This window comes from Clupea harengus, chromosome 19 (assembly GCF_900700415.2).
Source record: "Clupea harengus chromosome 19, Ch_v2.0.2, whole genome shotgun sequence".
Classification (NCBI taxonomy): Eukaryota; Metazoa; Chordata; class Actinopteri; order Clupeiformes; family Clupeidae; genus Clupea; species Clupea harengus.
Window position 1 is genome coordinate 3,337,974 of NC_045170.1, and position 22,272 is coordinate 3,360,245.

General features: G+C 42.9%; 2 protein-coding genes and 1 long non-coding RNA gene across 4 annotated transcripts in view; 1 reads left to right on the plus strand and 2 right to left on the minus strand.

Annotated features, from left to right (window-relative positions):
• The window catches only part of LOC105897597 (fucolectin-6-like), a 54,303-nt gene extending 40,507 nt beyond the window's left edge, over positions 1 to 13,796 (minus strand). The window contains exons 1-6 of one of the 2 annotated variants that reach the window (XM_031586001.1): positions 13,735 to 13,796; positions 12,643 to 12,714; positions 11,552 to 11,849; positions 10,896 to 11,050; positions 9,220 to 9,502; positions 8,632 to 8,982 (exon numbers count right to left, since the gene is read on the minus strand). In XM_031586001.1, coding sequence (XP_031441861.1) covers positions 8,832 to 8,982; positions 9,220 to 9,502; positions 10,896 to 11,050; positions 11,552 to 11,849; positions 12,643 to 12,709 — 954 coding nt within the window. In that variant the 5' untranslated portion in view covers positions 12,710 to 12,714; positions 13,735 to 13,796 and the 3' untranslated portion in view covers positions 8,632 to 8,831. Of the gene's footprint in view, positions 1 to 8,631; positions 8,983 to 9,219; positions 9,503 to 10,895; positions 11,051 to 11,551; positions 11,850 to 12,642; positions 12,715 to 13,734 lie in introns of those variants that run through there. The other variant, XM_031586002.2, reaches the window with a different exon arrangement.
• On the minus strand, positions 5,743 to 6,382 carry LOC116217893 (fucolectin-4-like). The gene is made up of 2 exons (XM_031586063.2): positions 6,111 to 6,382; positions 5,743 to 5,860 (listed from the first exon to the last, which is right to left on the minus strand). The coding sequence occupies exons 1-2, from the start codon at positions 6,380 to 6,382 to the stop codon at positions 5,743 to 5,745; spliced, it is 390 nt and encodes a 129-aa protein (XP_031441923.2).
• A 2,519-nt stretch (positions 13,797 to 16,315) lies between the features above and the next one.
• Positions 16,316 to 17,659, plus strand: LOC116224947. The gene is made up of 5 exons (XR_004165806.2): positions 16,316 to 16,423; positions 16,510 to 16,593; positions 17,244 to 17,302; positions 17,400 to 17,450; positions 17,542 to 17,659. It is a non-coding gene; the product is annotated as an uncharacterized LOC116224947 (long non-coding RNA).
• The last annotated feature ends 4,613 nt before the right edge of the window (positions 17,660 to 22,272 follow it).

Sequence of the window (22,272 nt, forward strand, 5' to 3'; positions counted from 1 at the left end):
ATGACAAATAGAACACTTGCATTGCCAATGCAGTCATTAGATACAAAGAACAACAAATCAAAACATAAACATAGATACAGAGGTAGGGTAGGCACCGATGATTAGTTTAATAGAAGTATGATCATTTTCTGCTCACACTTTATTTCATGGTACATTATGGTAATTATCTAGTTCTTACATCTGAGTACCTTTTAGTGCTTGTACACATTTTGGTCAAACTGTGTTTGGATGGTTTCCTATAGACTGTCTACACATGCTCAGATTACAAACAAAGTATCTGTTGAAACTCTTTTAACTACAGTTTATGGTTAAGCCTGGCATACTTCCTCCCCTCAGTTCTTTTTCACATTACAGGAAGTGTTTAAATAAATGTCAAAAGAGATGTGAAATACATCTTTATATGTAATGTAACAATCCATAATTAATACAACATTTCTGAATGAAATGCCAGTGCCTTTATGATGTATAATGCATGGATTTCCTGTATGGTACTATACAGTGGTTAGCACTGTCGCCTCACAGCAAGAAGGCCCTGGGTTCGCATCCCGGTCCTTCCAGGTCGTTCCAGGTCCTTTCTGTGTGGAGTTTGCATGTTCTCCCCGTGCCTGCGTGGGTTTACTCCGGGTACTCCGGTTTCCCCCACATCATAAAGACATGCATTGCATTGTATGAATATGAATGAATGTTGGTGGTGGTCGGAGGGGCCGTTGGCGCTGATTGGCAGCCACGCTTCTGTCAGTCTGCCCCAGGGCAGCTGTGGCTACTGAGGTAGCTTACCACCACCGGTATGACTGTGTGTGTATGACTACTTGACTCCCATGTTAAATCCATTTTTTTCACAAAACAGAGCTCTCAATGCATTCTCTATGGCTTCCGGGAGGGCTCGCCCCTCCTGGTCTTGTCATAAGTAGTGGACGTAAAAGCCTATACGAACGTCATACAGCTTCGACGGAGGCATATTCTGTCAAGATGGCTGCCCTGTCCAGTGCAATAACTCGATTCGCTCTTTGACAGAAACTCCTTTTTAGTCGGCGTACTAATGAAGATAAATTGACAACAAAACAATTAGGACTTCCTAGACCAAATGTATCCATTCAACAGGTTTCTACAAAGGGAGGGAAATCCTACATCCAAGAATTGGAACGAAAGAAAATCGTGTGGCTAATGCGGTCTGTATTTCATATACCACTGTCACTTTTCATAGGTTTTACAGTGTGTTTCACAGTTCGCTTCTTGCACTAACACTGAATAATTTTTTATGTGATGACTTATTTTGCTTTTGTAAGCCAATACTTTCAAGATCAGTCAATAAATATTGTTGTTTTTGACTTATGTTACCCCTTCTTTATGATGTTACTGGACATATCATGTGTCCTGTTAAGCTATGTTACATCATACAACATTTGAGACACGTGGATAATGAAAAAGTGGGATAATTTAATGTGGAGCCACATCATGTTTGCTTATGAAGGCTCCTGGATGCAACTTTCTTCTATAGCTTTCCACCTGTAACTTGCTACTCTAGCTATGTAGCAAGAGGGGACATATTACTGTTGTGTGCTGCCAATAGTGGACAAAAAGGTATTGCTGTATGAGTTAATCAGCTAACTTAATGTACTTACTGAATGGGTCGCCTTAATCATTATAAAAAAAATTGCCCCCCCTGAGAATTTTTTCAGGAGCCGCCACTGCTTCATAGGGAGAATCTTGTTGCCAAAGACATGAGTGATGAATTGTCAAACGTCAGGCCTCTCACTAGGTATGAGATATTTCATCCATACTTAAGCTTCTCAAGCTACTCAATTCTTTGTCCCCCCCTCATTGAATACAGAGTAATGGCTAACTGTAAGGGAGAACAAAAATTATGTTCAAACATGTGTAGGGGAGTGTGTTTGTGTGTGTGTGTGTGTGTGTGTGTGTGTGTGTGTGTGTGTGTGGCTGACACTTAGTTCCAGATAAAATATATGAATATCAGGCCTAAATTTGGGGCGGCGGGGGTGGGGGTCCCTGCTCAGTGTCTCTCTCAGCCAAGGGGTACTTGGGCTGGAAAAGGTTGAAGACCCCTGGTGTAAGACATGCCTCATACGTTCTCAACACAAACAAATCACACTTACTTATATATGTCAATAGTCTACATACTGCTCCATGTACAATGATGTAAACATGCAGTGATACATTCAAATGTATCGATCTGGTTGTGTTGTTCAGCAGTGAATAGAGGCGCTGCTACTGTCCTGCTATTCTCATGTTTACACTTGTAAGCACAGCAAACTTGTGCTTCTCAGTCAGACGCAGCACAAAGACTATGTTGGCTGTAGGTTTACTGCCATTGCAGATGCAGAATTGTGTTTGTGCTGCTGTCCCTTCTTCAGTGAACTTAGAGATGGACAGATATGTAGTATAACTGTTCATCATCTTCCATACAGAGCATGTCTGACTACATCATGGTGCATTGTGTTTACTCCATCCACCCTGTTTGTTCACAGATTCTGGCTGAAACGGTCTGATGGTGTAGGGTCATGTAAAGGACATAAACACACTTGTCATTCCATCTCGCTGCCTTCGGTATGCACTATGCAGTTCTGTCGTCCGGGTCAGACCACAGCACAAAAGCGTAAACAAAGCTTTCACAGCCCAACATCATTGACTATATGGCCAAAAGACATGAGCTAGCATGCTAGCAGTAACAAGTGTTCCTTGTGCAGTCCTCTGTGTAGCTCTGGCCAGCTGTGCCACATCTGATTGCGCAATGAGGTGCACCTGGTAAATCCTATGGCATGGGTTTGGTGAGTTTTACTTTAGGGGATTGGTGGAGTGTGGTTCACCCCATAGCAGACATCCCAACCTGCAAAAAGTCATTTCAGGGAGGTATCCCGAACCTACCGCCCCCCCCCCCCCCGAAAAATATTTACATGCACGCCTACATGTAGCCTTTATGTAGGCCTATTTCCCTGCGCTCCCTAACAAGTTGTGGTCCCTAAAAGATATAAAAGCATAATATCATTCTATAGGCTATAGCCCTATGCAATTCGCAATTCTTTGTTAATTATGTTTAAATATGTAGATTACTTGTACTATTTATATGCTGCTTATACTGTAATGGGTAGCCTTTGTAAACTTAAGAGTGTGCAGTAATCACGAGTGTTGTGGATGTAAACAGTTGTAGTGGCATAATATAGGAGTGCTGTGATTGTGTGTACAAATGTAACCAATGAGCTGTAGTGTTACCGTAGTTCACAGGTGTTTGATGTGACGTGTAGTAGGACTGCCCCATTGCCTTGTTTTCTTTCTCTCTCGGTCTGCTGTCCACTGATTGCTGTCCTCTCCCTCCGTTTTAGCTCCACCAATCCGTGAAACTCGGACGTGATTGAACGCAGTATTTATTGCATACGGGAACTCATCCATGGGGAGGGGTTTTGTGAAGGGAGCACCGGAATCCACCAGCGGCCTGGTTGCAATTGAGTGGCTACATCTTTAGATGTTGGTATAAAGGAGTTTTCCTCCGTGGCGATTGCGCCTGCCAAGCCAGCTCTGCTACAGGCTTGTAGCCTGGATACCAGGCCGAATTTAGCCCCGCCCACTATATTTTTGGTTGGGAAGTTCGGTCTGGCATTACTCCATTGAGGAGAAATTATCTGCGGCTCGATATCGGCCGTACCAGTCAAATTGTTAAGGCGGGCTTTATACGATGATGGACAGATGATTAACAGTAACATAACCAACCACGTCACCAACACACGAGTTGAATTCGTTTTCAACAAACATGGCTGCCGCTGGAGAGCTGATATGTATAGATTCGAGTCCATTTAGACATTGACAGTGCATTCATTTTGAAAGAGGAACAGAGAAACGCGATTAAGGCATTTGTCAATCGAAAATATGTTTTTGCCTTCCTTCCTACGGGATCCGGTAAAAGTGTAATGTATCAGCTGCCCCTGGTCACATACTACATTGTTCTGATTGGTTGTAGGTAACCAATTGAGCGAAGAGGCATTTTTTCTCCTGGTTCGGTTGAAACACGCCCCATAATCACAGCCCAATGGAGCGATATCAGACTCATATTCTGACTAGAATTATGAGTATGACATCGTCAGGCTAACAGGCTTGTATTCCGCCTGGAGAATTTCTCTATCAGGCACGCAAGGGTCCTGTGCTTCCTCGCCTGTTTCAGGCTTCGACCTCCGAAGGTACTATGTATGTGTAACTGAGCATCGGAACCGGCCTAGCTGTTGTTATTCGGGCGTCATTGACGCTGCCGGTTTCCGTGAGTAGCCTGTGTGGTTGCCAGGTTTGTGACTGATCCTCCTTAGTTGCATTGGCAGTTTACCAATGGTTGCCAGACATTGAGTTTAGCTGCTATTTAGAACACCGCTGTTATTTATACTATTTATTGCCTGTACTTATTTATTGGGGACTAGTGGACTGCCCACTGTCCCTTGTTGGTATTCTTGTATCTGTTTTTACTGTTTGTGACATTAAATTGCAATTTATTAGACTATTGCCTATTGTGTGTGTGTTTTACCAGCCACAAGCTTTAACGAACCTGTGTGAACTTAATTCATATTTAATAACTGCCCTTCTGGGCTGGCGTAGTCGGATACTTCACTATTCCCTAGTGGTAAATCTTAGTATAGGCCTTTTCGGCCCTTACAATACTATTTATGTTAACTGCTTTTATTTTTATTCCATTGCAACTTCAAACAGGTCTAAGGAGTTTGCTGTTTTCATGTAGCCCTGGCAACTAGCCGGCCTGAATAATATGCACATGAAATGAAACTTGTTGAACTCACCTCAACATGTCTTTTACAGTAATTTAACCCGCCATGGGCAATGCTGAAATCACTGTTGCAGATTGTACAGCGAGCAAAACTGTAATTGTGATTTACTTTTCTAAGACAGGGGTACACCTTTGTATAGTCTGTTGTAAAATGTGTCTTATATTTTCGTTTTTTGGGGTACTCTCCCTCTGCCATGGTGCTCCTGTTCCTAGAAACACTGAACTGATTAATTCGGTTCGGGAGAAAAGATAAAAGCCTGCCCACACTGAAAATTGATTGGTTGACTTACCGAAACAGGCCAATCAGGATGCTTCATGAGGCACACACTCACACTGCCACACACACGCACAGTCTCTAGGTCCCTCTCCCTAGGTCCCTCTCCGTCGTGCGCGCGCTACACAGATGCTTACGCGGTTTGGAGCACGTCTGTCTCGCGTGCGCGGTCTTGCTCGCTCGCTCTAGATTCCGGGAGATTTTAAGTAATTTGCGGGCATCAGGGAGTTGCTATCAATATGCGGGAGACTCCCGGAACTTCCGGGAGACTTGGGATGTCTGCCATAGGGCCACCCAAGGGCATAACAGTGAGGTTTCTGCATGCCTGTTAGGCAGTTAGATTGCTAGTGTTTGACCAGAACTCCTCACTGCTGCTTTAAATGTGTATTACATAGAATAATAAATGTTTAGTATAATTTTGCATTGCCCTGTTTTTAATGTGTCATTACTCACTAACAGAATAGATAAGTGACAGAGACAATGAGTCTGATGATTGCCCAAGTAGTTGTACTGCGATGACTGAGACGCCTGTTTATTCAAAGCCACATTTTCTCTGAGAGAGTAGAATGTAATATAGCTGGAATGTCAACTAAGTCATCTTAGTTAAGTGATCTCTGAAATGTTTTGTTTTGTAATATTTGCTAACTCCGATTCCATGCCGACAGGAACAGGCACGGCATTTACTTCCACCTCACACAGTCAGATGCTGCCTGTACCCCCTGCTGAATATATTCACATAACGGCCCTCCATCCCATTGCATTGGAAGGTGCTGGCTCCCCCTGCTGGTATGGAAGAGATCACCGTGCACCTGTTCAGGATGGTAAGAAGGGCAACAATTTGCATATAAAAGACATTTATAATTTGTATATATTTAAACACACTTGGTCATGATTCAATTTCCTTGTCTCAGTTATGATGGGATTTAAAAGCATCACCATTCCGCATTGGTGTTGTCATCTTTGACAAACACACCAATTTAAAGTAATAAATAAGAGAAAAAACACAAAAAGACATTTCTGAAGAAACCATGCTCATGACTCCATATAATCAGCTGGTACCTTGGGTTGCTGTTGCCGTTGTTTTCCAGGGAGTTCCCAATGCGGATCTCAGCTCCGTTGATCCTCTCAGCACAGCAGTCCTCTCTGTTGGTGATGGTCACGGTTGTGACTCTGTATGACTCCAGCAGGTCGACCCTCCACCAGGGGTTGGTCTCAGCCTCTGTTTGCGCACAGGAGCCGTCCTGGGGCATCCCGCTTCGGTTCCCATCGATGGCCTTCTTGGCAGCAGTGGAACTGTTGAACCTGGATGACTGAATCGTCTTGCCTCTCATAGCCACGTTCACTGAAATCATGGGCAAGTGGGTCAGAGTGACTTATGTATATCATGGCTATTATATGACTATTATACTATTATATGACTTTAATGCTTTATCCTTTGGAGAAATGCCTCAAAACAGCTGAATAAACACAATAACTGTACCTAATGCAGAGGCTTCAGCAACACAGAAGCCATCTCCCACAAGAAGCATCAGAAGGAGCAGACACAATACCTTCATTCTAGGAGAAGAATCAAAGCACTACAAGTACAGATTGTTTTTAAAGAATGTCTTCTCACTCTGCAGCCATGATGAATCATTTTACAATAATGATCTCACTTAACATGAAACAGTAATGCTTTTCATACAGTGCCTAAGTGTCATTATTAGAAGCAAATATAAATGATCACTGAAAGCACTGAAGTAAATGTGGATTCCAGGAGCAAGGATACAGCAAATAAATTCAAACATTCAAGCTGGTATGAACAAAGAAAAAAACTACCATACCCATTTCTTTGTTTTCCGCTGAGCTAATAACTACTCAAGACGGTATAAATACCAGAAGAAGACATCAAACCTACCTTATAGTGTGATATCTCTTTAGTTGTCTTGTTCAGGCTGTCCACGGAGCATATGGCTCCTGTGTGTGTATGTGTGTGTGTGTGTGTGTATAAGGGTATGGATGTGGTAAGGCTGATTTTAACATGCATGGGGCAGGGTCCATACACTCCCTGAGGCTCAGCCTGCCAGAGCCTGTCTCTTCTGACCAATACAGTTTTGCTTTCAAATAGCCCTCAACAGACCTCCGCTGTTTGTGCCTTAACACATGTATCCCAGGAGTAAAGAAACACACACCACAGACAGTGTGTCTTCGGCATTTCAATTACTGAGAACTAAGAACTCCGGCAAGGGAAGCGTCACACACGTATGCAGGTCTTTGTCAAAGTGTGTCAAGGTTTGTTCTCAGAATGAGGTTGGCAACTCTGTGCCGGGTTCAGTGTGGGGTATTTATTAAGTATGTGAATGCCAAGCCCAATACCAGCTATACAGTTTACAACTTGGACACCAGCCAAGAGTTTAGCCTCAGGATTTCAATGTGGATCACAGAACAGTGTTTTTGTTCTTAATTAGACAAAAGTGAGGGGGGATAACCATAGACGTAAACGGGGGATAGCCATAGACGTAAAAAGCCTGGTTGTGTTATGCATTAACATGCGATTATTACTCCATTGTCTCATCTCCAGTACTTCATCTGTAGGTGAGAGGGTGTCCCTGTGCAACAAAAGTAGTCACTGCTCGAATGGAAATACACAAAACAGAAACCACTTTATTTGAGGCAAATGCTTAATATTCATGTTATAAAGACAGTATGGGCATTGTTTACAAATCTGTTATGACTACTGTGGTAGGGTGATTATATGAAACTGATGTTGACAATGAATTGCAGTGGCCATAATCCACCGGGGAGCTGACAATAGTAGCTGTCTAAGTTAACAGTGAAGAGTGACATCAGTGAAGGCTGACTTGCCATGAAGACAGCAGCTCTTGGCTGCTTTTCGGACACCAGCTCTGTGCTTCTCCTTATTAGACAGATAGAGGCCAATGTCATTAAAATAAGCCATTGTATAATCATTGTGAAGCTCACTTAACTTCTGAATGTCTGCTGCAATATTTCTCTCGATACCACAGTCTTCGGTCTTGGCGAAAGTTGACAGTAGATTAACCAATTCAGTAGATCAACCCAAGGGTCAAGGTGAGCAAGACAAGACATTTTCAGGTAGGTCAAGAGTGATGAAGAGAGTTAGGTTTCTGGCTGTAAAAATCCCAAGCAGTGTTGACATTTAATTTGGCCTCTGACCCACTCTCCTTTGGCTTATCTCCTTGCATATCTGCTGAGCTGACAGCCATGTCAAAGATAGGTAAATGGGCACATCAGCATGCATTTACTTGTGAAGCTGCTCTGAGACCAAGACAAAGAAAAATGATGTGTAAGCTGACATGTACAAAAGCTCTTAAAGCACATTGCTACATCTGGACTGCGTCCTGTTACTGTTTCAAGAGATAAAGTCACCTCTGAGCAGCAGGGATAGGAACTGCTCCACTCAAGCTTGTGAAATGAACCAGTCATGTGTATTTGTAGAATGTGAACTCAAAACCACACAGGAGTGCATTTCATTCTTTAATTGGCTTTGATTCATCACACAACAGAGCACAATAATTCAATATGAAATATCCAACACTCCCTGGAGAAATGGAATATTACACTTAGACTATGTACCTACAGGTAGGAGAGCGAGAGACACAGAGAAAGAGAGATAGGCATAACCTACACTTTGTTAATCAGACACCCAATCATTGCTAAGGACTTTCATATGACAGATATAAAATGTTATGCCAAAATATACAGCTACAAGAATATTGGTGTACAGATGGCTTGTCTCCTCCTGTGCTGTTTCCCTGGGCTTTAGTCCAGCGGTGATCCATATACCTCCACCTCACAGAGAGTCAGGTACTCTGCACGTCCAGGAATCACCACGGTAACATAGCGTCCCTCCATCCCATTACACTCAAAGGTCTTGGAAACTCCACCAGGAATAGAGGAGATTACGGCACACCTGAAAAGGATATAGTTCAAAATAACCTCACATTAATACAGGATCCTTGAGCATAAACTATACCATCCTGTCATTGTTTTAGTAAGTATTCCAAATAGTCTAGTCCTTTGTAGAGGGTAACGGATGTCATAGGGTGCAGTTACAGAAAAATGATGCATGCCAAGGACAATACAAAGAACGGCATGTCAACTGAGAGCTACTTTGGTGTCAACATGGTGTTGAGATACCAATTATTACCTGGGGTTGTTGATGCCGTTGTTGTCCAAAGAATTTCCAATTCGGATTTCAGCTCCATTCAGTCTACTGGGAGCAGAATCCTTCCTGTTGGTGATTATCACAGAGAAGACTTTATATTTTTGGAGCAAATCCACTCTCCACCAAGGGTTGAGATGAGCTTCTGTGTGAGTACAGGAACCATGGCGATACATGCCGTCACGATTCCCATCAATGGCATTGTATGCGAATCCATTTCCATAAAGGTCTGACTGAGTTGCTTTCCCTCTTAAAGCCACATTCTCACCTGAATGGAAACAATGAAAGAACAATGACAAATGAGCAACTAGGCTAACAATTATGTACAGTTAAGAACCATGCCCTGTCTGAAGTGGTTGAGTATGTTTTTTGGCAATTCAATTGTTTTCAACAAGGTTATCTACTGCTCCTATGCTTACATCACATCAGATCAGATTAGCTTTGCTTGTTTTCTGAACAGCTTTGACCATGTGCAGAAAAGTATACTGTATGCGTCATGTGACATCAGAACTCAGATGAAGGTTTTCGGATGAAAGAGTTTATTAATGAATACAGCCAGGGAACAGGACACAAACAGGGCGTACTAAGAAACAAATAGGAGACACTCAGAAGTATGCAAGACAAACTTAAGACAGGACTAGAAAAGAGACAGAACTAGACTAAACAGAGTCGCCCTCTGGAACACGTAAACAAGACACTACACTTAACCAAGTGTTTAACAGGACTCAGGAATGTAACTAGAAAGGCAAAATAAAACAGAACCAAGATACACGGTGTCTAACTCCGGAAGACAAACTTTGGGTGTATGGGGAGTAACTATTGAACTTACAGGGGATTGTAAACAAACAAACCAAGACAGAGATTATAATTAAGAATACGAACTTAGGATCACAGAAACAGTCTAACTCTGGCTCAAAACCGCGAGGGCGCAGAACAGAAATACACGGCACGAAGCCAGAAAAGAAACTCACGGAAGACCTGGGGTCGTGAGGCACGGAACTCTGGGAAACGTATGCCTGGGAGCCAGGAGGCACGGAACTCGCTGATGTGGAAGACAGTGGACAGGGAGCTCGTTGGGATAAGCCAGCGGACAAGGAAATCACAAAATCAGAACAGGAGGCAGAATCCTGTAAACCATGGATGAGTCGCGGAGATGGCGACTGGGGCAGTAGATTTGCCCATATATCGACGAGACCAGACACCGGAGTCAGGGGAGTGAAGAGTATAAGTAGGGTGTGAAACAGGTGCGTGTGATTGTGATGTGGAGAAGTGAAAAGACGTGCAGCTGAGGAGAGTGGACGTGACTGATGATTGGGATGATGTGCAGCTGGGCGAGTGCGAGTGTGCTGAAGGGGCCGTGACCGGAGCGGATGTCAGCGCAGACGTGACAGTATGTGTTTAATTGACAGGAAGTAAAATGCCTCTTGAACAAGAAATTTACTTAGATCCCTCTTCCATTTACTTTACCGAAAAATCCGAGCAAGTGTGGGGATACTGAAAACAATTAATAATTGTAATTGTTCTAAAGCTGTTCAGTCTTGACAGACATTTGCAAAGTTGTTTTAATATTGCAACATTTTTACATGCTTTTATTCTAAAAAAAAACCTAAATATTTTGTGTATGTTGTGATGTGTGATATATTTACAAGAACAATGCTTACCGTTTGGGGCCAGATAGCCATACACCTCCACCTCACAAAGTGTCAAAATCTTGTTGTTTCCAGGCAAAACGACATTAACATAGCGGCCCTCCAACCCTTTATCCCAGCTGAAGGTGTGGGTTTTCCCAGCTGGGATAGAGGATATAACCTCTGCCCTGAAAGTGAAGTCAAGAGTTAGTGTTGTGTACAAATGTCAAATATTCAGCACAAATATATGAAAACAATGACCTTGTCCGAGTTTGCCTTATGATTAATCACTTTGACAAACATGCCAGGACAGAATATCTCTACTTATTCATTAATTGGTTGATTAATTACTGAATACAGTGCACTCCTTGTATAACATTGCAACATGTTACAAAATGAACATGTAGTTTGAGTCAAGAGTTTATGGTACATTGTACCTAAAACTTAAAAAAATAAACTGTTGCCTCAGTGAAGCGGTTCTCTGCCATTCACTTTACAAACCACCTACTGCAATACAGTGATATCAGGGGAAGGAGGCGGAAGAGTAAACAATATTCATTATCACTTTCTTTTGCATTTGCAGCTGCTCATTGAAATGGACCGTGGGTCTATGCATTAGAAATTCTGAAATAACCTTTCTACCCAGTCACTTTCAATCAGTTAACAACTAGAGCAAATGATAATCTTACAGTGGATTGCCATTGCCATTGTCCAGCAGGGAGCTGCCAATGTGAATCTCAGCTCCGTTCATTCTCTCAGAGCAGCAGTCTCCTCTGTTGGTGATGACCACTGAAGTAATAGTGTACTGCCTCAGTAGATCAACCCTCCACCAGGGATTAGTCTGTGTATCAGTAGCAGTGCAAGATCCATGATGATAATGTGGGTCACGATTTCCATCTATGGCATTTTGGGCATGACCTTCCCCTGCCCAGGGGTTTCCAATCAGGTCTGACTGGGTGGCCTTTCCATACAATGCTACATTTCTACCTGTAAAAAAATATATTTTTCACATCAATATGACTTGAACAACAACAGCAGCGTATCTTATTTTCTTTTCTTTGTTAAGGCAAATCCCAAAGAACAAAGGCTTGACTGTGTAGCCACCCCCCTCAAAGCCACGTTCTACAAGAGGGAATACAGTACATTGATGAATTAGTTAAAAGCAAGACATTGCATTGCATATGGATCAACAGTGTATTTTGAAACATTCAATTTTGTAAGATGAAAAAAGGCCATCTGCAGTAGATCACCGGAGAAAGATTCATGGTTTGATCATGGGATAATATTGATTATTTTAAATGGATAATGGCTCCACCAATTGGGGAATTAGAGAAATTGGTCAGCAAAACTAACTGTACAGTGTCTAAGAAGTTTTACAGGTGATAGTTGAGTCAAACTATAATCTAGTTTATAGTTCCAATATGAAAAATACACTAACATCTCTACATTATATCCACTACATGTGGCTTAATCAGTGTAATCTGAGATGACATGCTATAAAGGCTATAAAGAAATGAATGCAAAAATAGTCTTCATTATATATTTATTCTTCATTTTATTTTTGTCTTTACCATATAGAATTTTACATTGTGTATACAGTGAATCAAATAAGTATCAGATGTGAAATGCAGACATCCGGTAATGAGAAGATATGTTTTTACCAGTTCCATTGTAACATGGCACTCACCTTTCTCACCCAGCTGAACTCTATGTATTCTGTATACAAAACAGAGGTCATGTGTAATGTGGCATCTCACAACCAATAAAAGCTATGGTTTACCTTGATATTCAGCCAGAACTGTCAGTCCAAGTAAATGAAGAAAGCAAAGAGACAAAATCACCCTCATCCTGGCTGTAAAGAAAACAATAATGTATTGTAAGTGTAGTATCGCTACTGAATCTGATATTCGCTATCGCTCAGTCGATACGCCAAAACCCCAGTTTGATATTTGACATGACCTCACTCTCAATTGCCACAGTATGATGTTAAAATTACAGGGCAAATGCCAAAAATGCCAAACACTGTTCTGGTGAACCCAACAGCCAGAGCTTTTTTATTTTGCTAAAATACAAGAAATTAGCTGTGGCACAATACATATTTACAGGGTCTTTATACATTCAGAAACCGCAATAAATCCCTTCAGTACGAAAGGGATTTCCCGTCGGGATTTATTTTTGGATAATGACGGACAGTACATTATCCCTGACAAAATATGTTAACGAAACTTTGATTACTTCCGGTGTGCGTTGACCCGACACGAAACCGCCGTGTGCCTGCAGTCAGATAGGAGAGACCGAGACAGTAGTGGAATATGGTGAGAGCTGAGGGATTGTTGGGCGGAAAGTTTCTGTTAAAGAGGCAAAATGACGGAACAAACGACAAAACTAAAGTTGTAGGCTATGTAGCATTTGTCAAGCTGAATTTAGCCATCACATAAGCAGCTCGTCTTCAAATTATCACTTTAATGCAAAGCACCTGACAAAAAGCAGTCCCAGGTTAGATGGTCGCCAACCCACACCCAACGACTTATAAAAATAACTAGACCAGTCCGTGAAAAGGTTATCAACGCTGTAGCAGTTTTGGTTGCCGGTGACTGTCGGCCCATCAACAACATAGTTGAAGACGGTGGGCTGACTGAGGTGTTCCGAAGTGATTACTCGTTAATTTATAAAATGTAGTCTTTAGAAGAAAAACAAACTTTTAATCGCGATTAATCTAGATTAATGAATTTCAAAATGTGAGATTAATTAGTTATTTTTTGTTTATCTATTGACAGCCATAATAATAATAGAAAAGGAATAATAAATACAAATTTAGACAAGTTTATCAAATATGCAACAAATAATATAACAACCACACACACACACTCACCTCTCCGGTTGGCAGACTCGGTTCAGACTCGGGGAGTGCAGTCACACAACCTGCTGATGGCGACGATACCGGAGTCAGGGCAGTGAAGAGTATAAGTAGGGTGTGAAACAGGTGCGTGAAATGACGTGCAGCTGGGAAGAGTGGACGTGACTGATGATTGGGATGATGTGCAGCTGGGCGAGTGCGAGTGTGCTGAAGGGGCCGGAGAGGGAGTTAAATCTCTCAATGCTGGATGAAAGTCTCCTTGCGGGAGTTTAAAGTCGCTCCAGGGTTTTCATTATGTCAGGTAAGAATACCTTGAGTTTGCAAGGTTTATTTTTGTGGTACATTGTAATACCTGCACTGTAATACTAGTACTCTGCACCATATGTAACAGAGTTCAAAATGTAGTGTATGGTTTTATTAGCCTGGATACCAGACCGAATTTAGCCCCGCCCACACATTTTTTGGTTGGGAAGTTCGGTCTGGCATTACTCCATTGAGGAGAAATGATCTGCGGACAGACATTGCCGTACCAATCAAATTGTCAAGGCGGGCTTTATACGATGATGGACAGATGATCAACAGTAGCCTAACGTAACCAACCACGTCACCAACACACGAGTTGAATTCGTTTTCAACAAACATGGCTGCAGCTGGAGAGCTGAAATGTATAGATTCGAGTCCATTTAGACATTGACAGTGCATTCATTTTGAAAGAGGAACGGAGAAACGCGATTAAGGCATTTGTCAATCGAAAAGATGTTTTTGCCTTCCTTCCTACGGGATCCGGTAAAAGTTTAATTTATCAGCTGGCCCTGGTCACATACTACGTTGTTCTGATTGGTTGTAGGTAACCAATTGAGCGAAGAGGCATTTTTTCTCCTGGTTCGGTTGAAACACGCCCCATAATCACAGCCCAATGGAGCGATATCAGACTCATATTCTGACTAGAATTATGAGTATGACATCGTCAGGCTATGGTTTTATATGATTTTCGCCTAAATTAAACTGCCTTGTTTGAATGGGCGCCACCTTTGGCCATATGGTGTACTGCAGATCTGATGCGTGTAGTCCAGTGCTGCTTCCCTACCCGATCGGGTAGGTTGACTGTACAAAGCACTGTACCTGATATGTTCCCGACTAGCCGTAAACTCCGCTAGCCACGTCCATGCTTTAAATGTACTGTTCAATATAGCATGCATGGATTTAACTGTTTAGTTAAACATGCATTGAAAGTATTATTATTATTATGACAGCGAATGTTAGCGAGTTTTACCGAACGTTAATTAGCTATCGTTCCATGTGTTCAGACATTCTGTCTGGCGCATTGCTGGCTAGCAAGCGCTGATAGTGTACAATAGGATATTGACGTAGATGTTGCCTATATGTAACGCTTTATATTTTGCTTGTGCAGATGCTGTACGTTCACACCAAAGCCTGAAGGCAATGTTTTGATTCATTTTCTAAAGGTATGTGGCTCCATAATGTAAATAGGTTTGAATTAAGTGCTGTAACTCTGTGCACTTAGGCTACAGTTATGCCCATTCCACTGTGTATGGGAAGTTAAAAGTTTTGTACATATTTTCTATTACTGAAGTAATCAGCAGAGAAGCCTATGCTTTTGATCGGATGCTGTACGTTCACACCAAAGCCTGAAGGCAATGTTTTGATTTATTTTCTAAAGGAAAATAAAAGAAAGTTCAACAGTTTCGCCTCCGTCTCCCCGTTGCTTGACCATCGTAGTATATCAGTTTTCTAAAAGTAAATTGATGTTTAAGTTGATAACTTTGACGAATCCCATGTGTTATGTTATTTTCCATGCACTGTAGTGATCGTACAGCAGTTTGCATGTTTTACAGAAAGTTTGTTAATGTTTTCCTTTTCACCGTGAGTTTCTACATTCTTAGATTAACGTGACTAGGCGTACACTCCGCTAGCCACGTCCATGCTTTTAATGTACTGTTTTATCTAGCGTGCATGGATTGAACTGTTAAGGTAAACATGCATTGAAAGTAATATTACTCTACGACTATCATGTGTGTATGTTTAATCTCATTGCTTCGGTATGTGTTTGAGACGACAGCGAATGTTAGCGAGTTTTCCCGAACGTTAATTAGCTGCACTAATACAACGTTTGTGCAGGTACATGTTTTGAGTTCACCTCAGATGAAGAACTCGGAGGTTATTGTGTGCGGGTAAATTGATTTCTAATTTTGGTGTGTATTTGTGGTTTGTCTGTTGTATAGATACCTCACCCCTCACTCCTGAAATGGTAGTAGGGCAACCCACTCCAGAAGTTGTCAGGAGTTTTGTTCCGGACAAATCTAGGTGGAGCAAGCCACTGAGTTTGTCCCACCATGAACAGGTATCAATATATACACCTGGTGAAGGGTTGCTGATGACTACATTGATGTGGTCTTGTACTTGTATATAGTTAATGTTGAACTTGTATAAAATGTTTAAAATATATTTGATTATGCTTCTGACAGCTCCAAAACACTCTTGGCATGAGTGATGAGGAGGAGGTGGCATACACTGATGGCATTGCATTAAGGAGAAAGGACTTCATTACACTTGCTAATAAGAATATCATGACATACTAACAGTTTAACAGTGAAGTACAGTGCTTTGTGGTATAGTGTCCCTTTTTTCCAATAGGTGCTGAATTTTGGGTTTCCAGCTTCTACAAAGAATAGCTAGTCAACAGGTAGCAAAGATCTTTTTAACAGTTTTGGAACACTCAAGTCAGCATATTTTGCTTACATCCACACTGATACCTAAAATACTTTTTAGAACATTGACATCTTTGCTGCTGATTGCCATGTGACTCTCACCTGGTTGCCCCCATATTCAGCAGACCCCATGGATCACCTCCCTGTATGTACCAATATAATGATTTATAGTTATTCTTCATACTAAAGTGTTTGTCATTCAAAGCTAAACATAGCGCATGAACATATAATGCTTCTGTCTGTCTGTAGGTTGATGTGAAAATGCAGGACGCTGTGCTCCTTCCATCATGGAAACCAGCTCATTGGATGATATGTGTGAGTTTGTATTAAATTAGTGCTTAGTGTTTCCCATTTATGAGATGGATATCAGTTATGTTTTGTACATGTTTCTTCATGTTCCATCATTCGGGGGTGCACCATTTCAGATCTTGAAGCCCAAACAGAAACAAATATTTTTCCTCAACTCAATGGGAGGCTAAATACAGGTTATTTGTAGGGAATGTTCTTGCGTGAAAGGTTCAAGGTTCACTTTTACTTGCCAGTTCATTTGGTTCTATATACCATATGCCATGCTGTCTTCATCCTAAAATGCTCCCCCCACCCAGTGTTTGTCATGACTTGTGACATGAAAGGAATTCTGCATCAGAGAATCATAATTTTCCACCTGCTGAAATGGAAACACCCAAGCAAGTGCTCATGGCACAGTTATCAAATCTGAAGGACCTGCATTGTAGTACAGTGCACATCTGTGATTATAATACTCTGTTTTTCTCCATTATCCATTTTTTTTTTTAGAGAACTTTCTCAGGAGATAAGTGAGTGTCTGGACAGATTTTTCATGTGACAACCTTGAGGTATGTGAGTGTGGGTGAGTGGAATTGTAACAATTCACAGCTTACCTCTTCTTAAACCTTTTTTGATGTATTTTTCTAACCTTTAACCCGAACACAGGGCATTCCCAAGCAGAGAGGCTCTAATAGTTGTGGGGTGTTCATCCTAATGGTAAGAAATATTGCCATCCTGTGTTCCTTGCATAATTCCTTCCTGTAATCTTGTGGTTTGTTCATGGATACTTCAATTTGTTTGTTTACAGTATGCTGTCTACATCGTCTTTGGCCTCTCTTTTGACTTCACAGAGGTGTGTTTTTCAAACGCTTTTTAACATTTCATCTTATAAGGTCTATGTTTCAATTAAAATGTGTGCTTTTCCACAAACTAGTCGGACATGAGCATTGCAAGGCGATGGTGGTCAATTCTGTTGCTGGACAACTTTCCACCAAGGTAACTCCTATTAACTTGGGTTTTTCCAACTGTTTTTAACTTATGAAAAACTTGGACATTTGAACCCTTCTATATGTTGCCATCCATAAGATTTACTTATGTCAAACCTCTGCTGAAGGCTGTCATCTGACAAAAGCAGAAAAAGGAGGCAGATAACCAACACAGCAGGACAGTGTGGTAATATTTTCTTTCTTAAGTTTTTGGACATGTTTCTCTGGACAATTCATGACTTTATAGAGACTGATCTGTTCTACAACATACTTGACATATGTGCATGGCAAGGTTGTGTTAGACGATTTCATAGTATAGTGATTGTTCAATGAAACTCATTTTTGCCTTGATGCAGCAGTGGAGGCCCTGACTGTGGAGGAGTCCCCCCCCTCCTTGTAAAAGACCAACTGTGGAGGTAAGGTAACCTGTCAGGGTGTGGTGTAATATGGGAGCTCCCTTGAATAATGTCAAATCTACTAAACCCTTTTGTTTTGTTACGATGTGTCTGGTTGGGAGGTGAGAGAATAGATGTTTTGTCACAATGTTTAACATTCTATTGTGTTTCCGTTATGGTTCGTGCATTTCAATAAGTGTTTTTATTTCAAGTTGTCATTTTACAAATCAAGCCTTAACTGTCAATTCGCGTGACCAGTTTATAACTATAAATAAGACAAACGAACTAATCAGTTCAGCCAATTCAAGCGTATTATTTAATGTTCGTGTTATCTACAGCTAACCTGCATACATCTGGACCTTAACAAGGCATCGTTGGTATGTTTTATCCTTTGTTGTGAATTTTGTGAGATACAATATATGTTTATTTAACCTATCGTAACTGTATGCAATGACTATATGTTTATGCTCGAATTTATTTGTCTATGTCTTTTGTAAATTTCAGTTTACACTTCCTATCTATTATCATTAAACCTGTGGACTACGTACATCTTCAGAGTCGTGATTTGTAGGAAGAGTTTAGCTGGCTGTCAGCGTAGAGCTTACCGAAGACGGCACAGTAAACAACGAGCTTTCAACAGGCAAGATAACGCAAGCTAACAGCTAACCGCCATGTCGTTGCCAAGGGCAACCACATCTTTAAATACACGCTCGGAAGCTCAGTGCTCAGTGAGATCCAGCGCATCATCCATAAGGTCTGCGGCAGTCCAAGCTAGAGCAAGAGCCGAAGCAGCAAAGGCACGTCTGCTCTACTTTGAAGAAGAGGCTAAATTGAAATTGAAGTTGGAATTGCTTAGGCATAAAAGAGAGGCAGCTGCAGCCATTGCTGAAGCGGATGCACTTGAGGCTGCTACTGATGAGAATAGTGAGGGAGACAGGTGTGGGCTAAACATGGACTCTGTCCCATTGGTGGCTTCAGAACGCACAAAGCGATATGTGGCTGAACACATCAAAGCTGAGTCGTATCTGCATCAGAACAACACTACTCCACATCCTCTCCCCTCACAGCAGCCTCTCATCCACACAGAAGAGTATATCCATGGGCCACTAGCCAGGATGTGTGAAGATGCTGATCCGCCTCGCGTCGGGTTCAGCGGTGAGCATGTTGATCCTGCACGCCATTCCAGGCCACATAGTTGCAACAGTCCTTCTCATGCATGTTATGCCATACCACCGAGCTCTGATAATGGCTATTCACATGTAAATGACTTTGTAAGATATTTAGCCCGCCGTGAACTTGTGGCTACAGGCCTACTTCATTTTAACGACAAGCCACAAAACTACAGAGCATGGAAACGCTCCTTTCTGAATGCCATCAGTGGCCTTAATCTGACACCGAGTGAGGAGATGGATCTTCTGTTTAAGTGGCTGGGCAAGGAGTCAGCAGAACACATTGAACAGATAAGAGCAATCCACATACACCACCCAGAAGCAGGACTGGCCATGACATGGAACAGGCTCGAGCAAACGTACGGCTCAGCAGAGGTAATAGAAAATGCTCTGTTCAAACGCATTGACAGCTTCCCAAAAGTAACAAGCCGAGATGGATCTATGCTGACGAAGCTGGGCGATCTATTAATGGAACTGCAGGCAGCTAAGGGTGAAGGAGACCTGCCCGGCCTCGCTTTCCTTGACACGGCGAGGGGCGTCAACCCAATCGTACAGAAACTCCCATCTCGCCTTCAGGAGAGGTGGGCGACAGCAGGCGCAGCCTACAAGCGTCAGCAACAGGTGAATTATCCTCCCTTTGCCTTCTTTGTGGATTTTGTCTGCCAGCAGGCATGCATTATGAACGATCCCAGCTTCAACTTCATCGCCAGCACAGACACGGCTCCCTGGACAGAGAAAACAGCATGGAAGCCAAACAGACAGCGAGAGGTCTCCGTTCACAAGACAGAGGTATCCCCCAGAGCCACATCTGACATGGGTGAGCCACCTACAAACAACGGTGATAAACTGTGTCTACTGCACAACCTGCCACACCCTCTGCGTAAGTGTCGGGCATTTAGAGAGAAGCCCATTGAAGAGCGCAAAACACTGCTCAAAGATAACAATGTGTGCTTTAAATGCTGCTCTTCATCGTCCCACATAGCAAAGTACTGCAAGATCAACGTACAGTGTTCTGAATGTAAGAGCGACAGACACAACACAGCACTTCACCCTGGACCTGCACCCTGGAAACAAGAGGTCGGCCATGCTTCTGAGCACGGCGGGGAGCAGGAGGGAGCTTCACCACAGTCTCATGTCAACAACAAATGCACTAAAGTCTGCGGTGGCGAGCTCACAGACCGCTCGTGCTCGAAGATATGCCTCGTCAAAGTGTATCCGACTGGCCATAGAGAAAAAGCAGTGAAATTGTATGTGATCCTGGACGAACAGAGCAACAGGTCACTGGCTCGTTCACAGTTCTTCGACGTGTTCAACGACCAAAGTCCAAGCGCTCCATACACACTGAGAACATGTGCTGGAGTGAAGCAATCAGCAGGCAGAAGAGCCAATGCTTATGAAGTAGAATCCTTTGATGGAACTGTTCGCATACCATTACCAAGTCTCATAGAATGTAATGACATCCCGAACAACAGAGAGGAAATTCCAACCCCCGAAGTGGCTCTCCATCATGCTCATCTAAGGTCATTGGCACACCGCATCCCAGACATCGACCCCCAAGCCCCAATCATGCTTCTCTTAGGACGGGACATTATCAGAGTGCATAAAGTCCGCAAACAGGTGAATGGCTCTCACAACCTGCCCTTTGCACAGAAGTTGGACTTGGGGTGGGTCATTGTTGGAAATGTGTGCCTAGGCAATGTCCACAAACCACTGACAATCAGCACGTTCCACACGAACACCACAGAGCTGAAACGCCCCACTCTCTTTGCTCCATGCCCCAACGTGTTCCATGTGAAAGAGAACTTCAGCAGCGTCAACATCACTGGTCAGCCCCCAGCGTATCCTGCGGACCACCTCACCTGTGAAGCCGATCACCTTGGATGCACGGTGTTCAAGCGGACCAAGGATGACGATCAGGTGGCTCCCTCCATTCAGGATGCCACTTTCATGAAGATAATGGATGAAGGCCTATGGAAAGACTCAAACAACAGTTGGGTGGCACCATTACCTTTCAAGAGTCCACGCCCACGGCTCCCAGACAACAAGCCACAAGCGCTGAGGCGCCTAATGTCTCTCAAGCGGAACTTTGACAAAAAGCCTGAGATGAGAGAACACTTTCTCAGTTTCATGGACAAGATGTTACAGAACAGCCATGCTGAGTTAGCTCCTCCTCTCAGTGAAGATGAAGAACGGTGGTATTTACCAACGTTTGGGGTGTATCATCCGAAGAAACCAAAGAAAATTCGTGTGGTGTTCGATTCCAGTGCCCAGTACAACGGCGTGTCACTCAATGATGTGCTGTTAACGGGACCTGACCTGAACAACACGCTGCTCGGAGTGCTGATCCGGTTCAGAAGAGAGGCTATCGCCTTCACAGCCGACATAGAACAGATGTTCTATTGTTTCGGGGTAAGAGAAGAAGACCGGAACTTCTTACGTTTTCTTTGGTTCCAAGACAATGACCTCTCCAAAGCCATCGTGGATTACCGCATGAGGGTCCACGTCTTCGGAAACAGCCCTTCACCTGCAGTAGCTATTCACGGCCTACACAAGTCTGTTCAAGTCAACGAGTTCCACATCGACCCAGATGTGAAACACTTCGTGATGCGGGACTTCTACGTCGACGATGGGCTGAAGTCCCTGCCCACAGTTGAGGCGGCTGTCGACCTGCTAAAAAAGACACAGGAAGTTCTCTCCAAGTCAAACCTGAGACTGCACAAGATCGCAGCGAACAGCAAAGAGGTCATGGAGGCCTTTCCATCCAGTGACCACGCAAGTGACCTCAAAGACCTTGACCTCGATGCAGACATGCTTCCGCTCCAACGCAGTCTCGGACTCGACTGGAACCTCCAAACAGACAGTTTCCTGTTCAACGTCTCCTGCGAGACAAAGCCTTACACCCGCCGCGGTGTCCTGTCAACCATCAATAGCCTCTACGACCCGCTTGGATTCGTCGCACCTGTCACAATCCAAGGCAAGGCTATCCTGC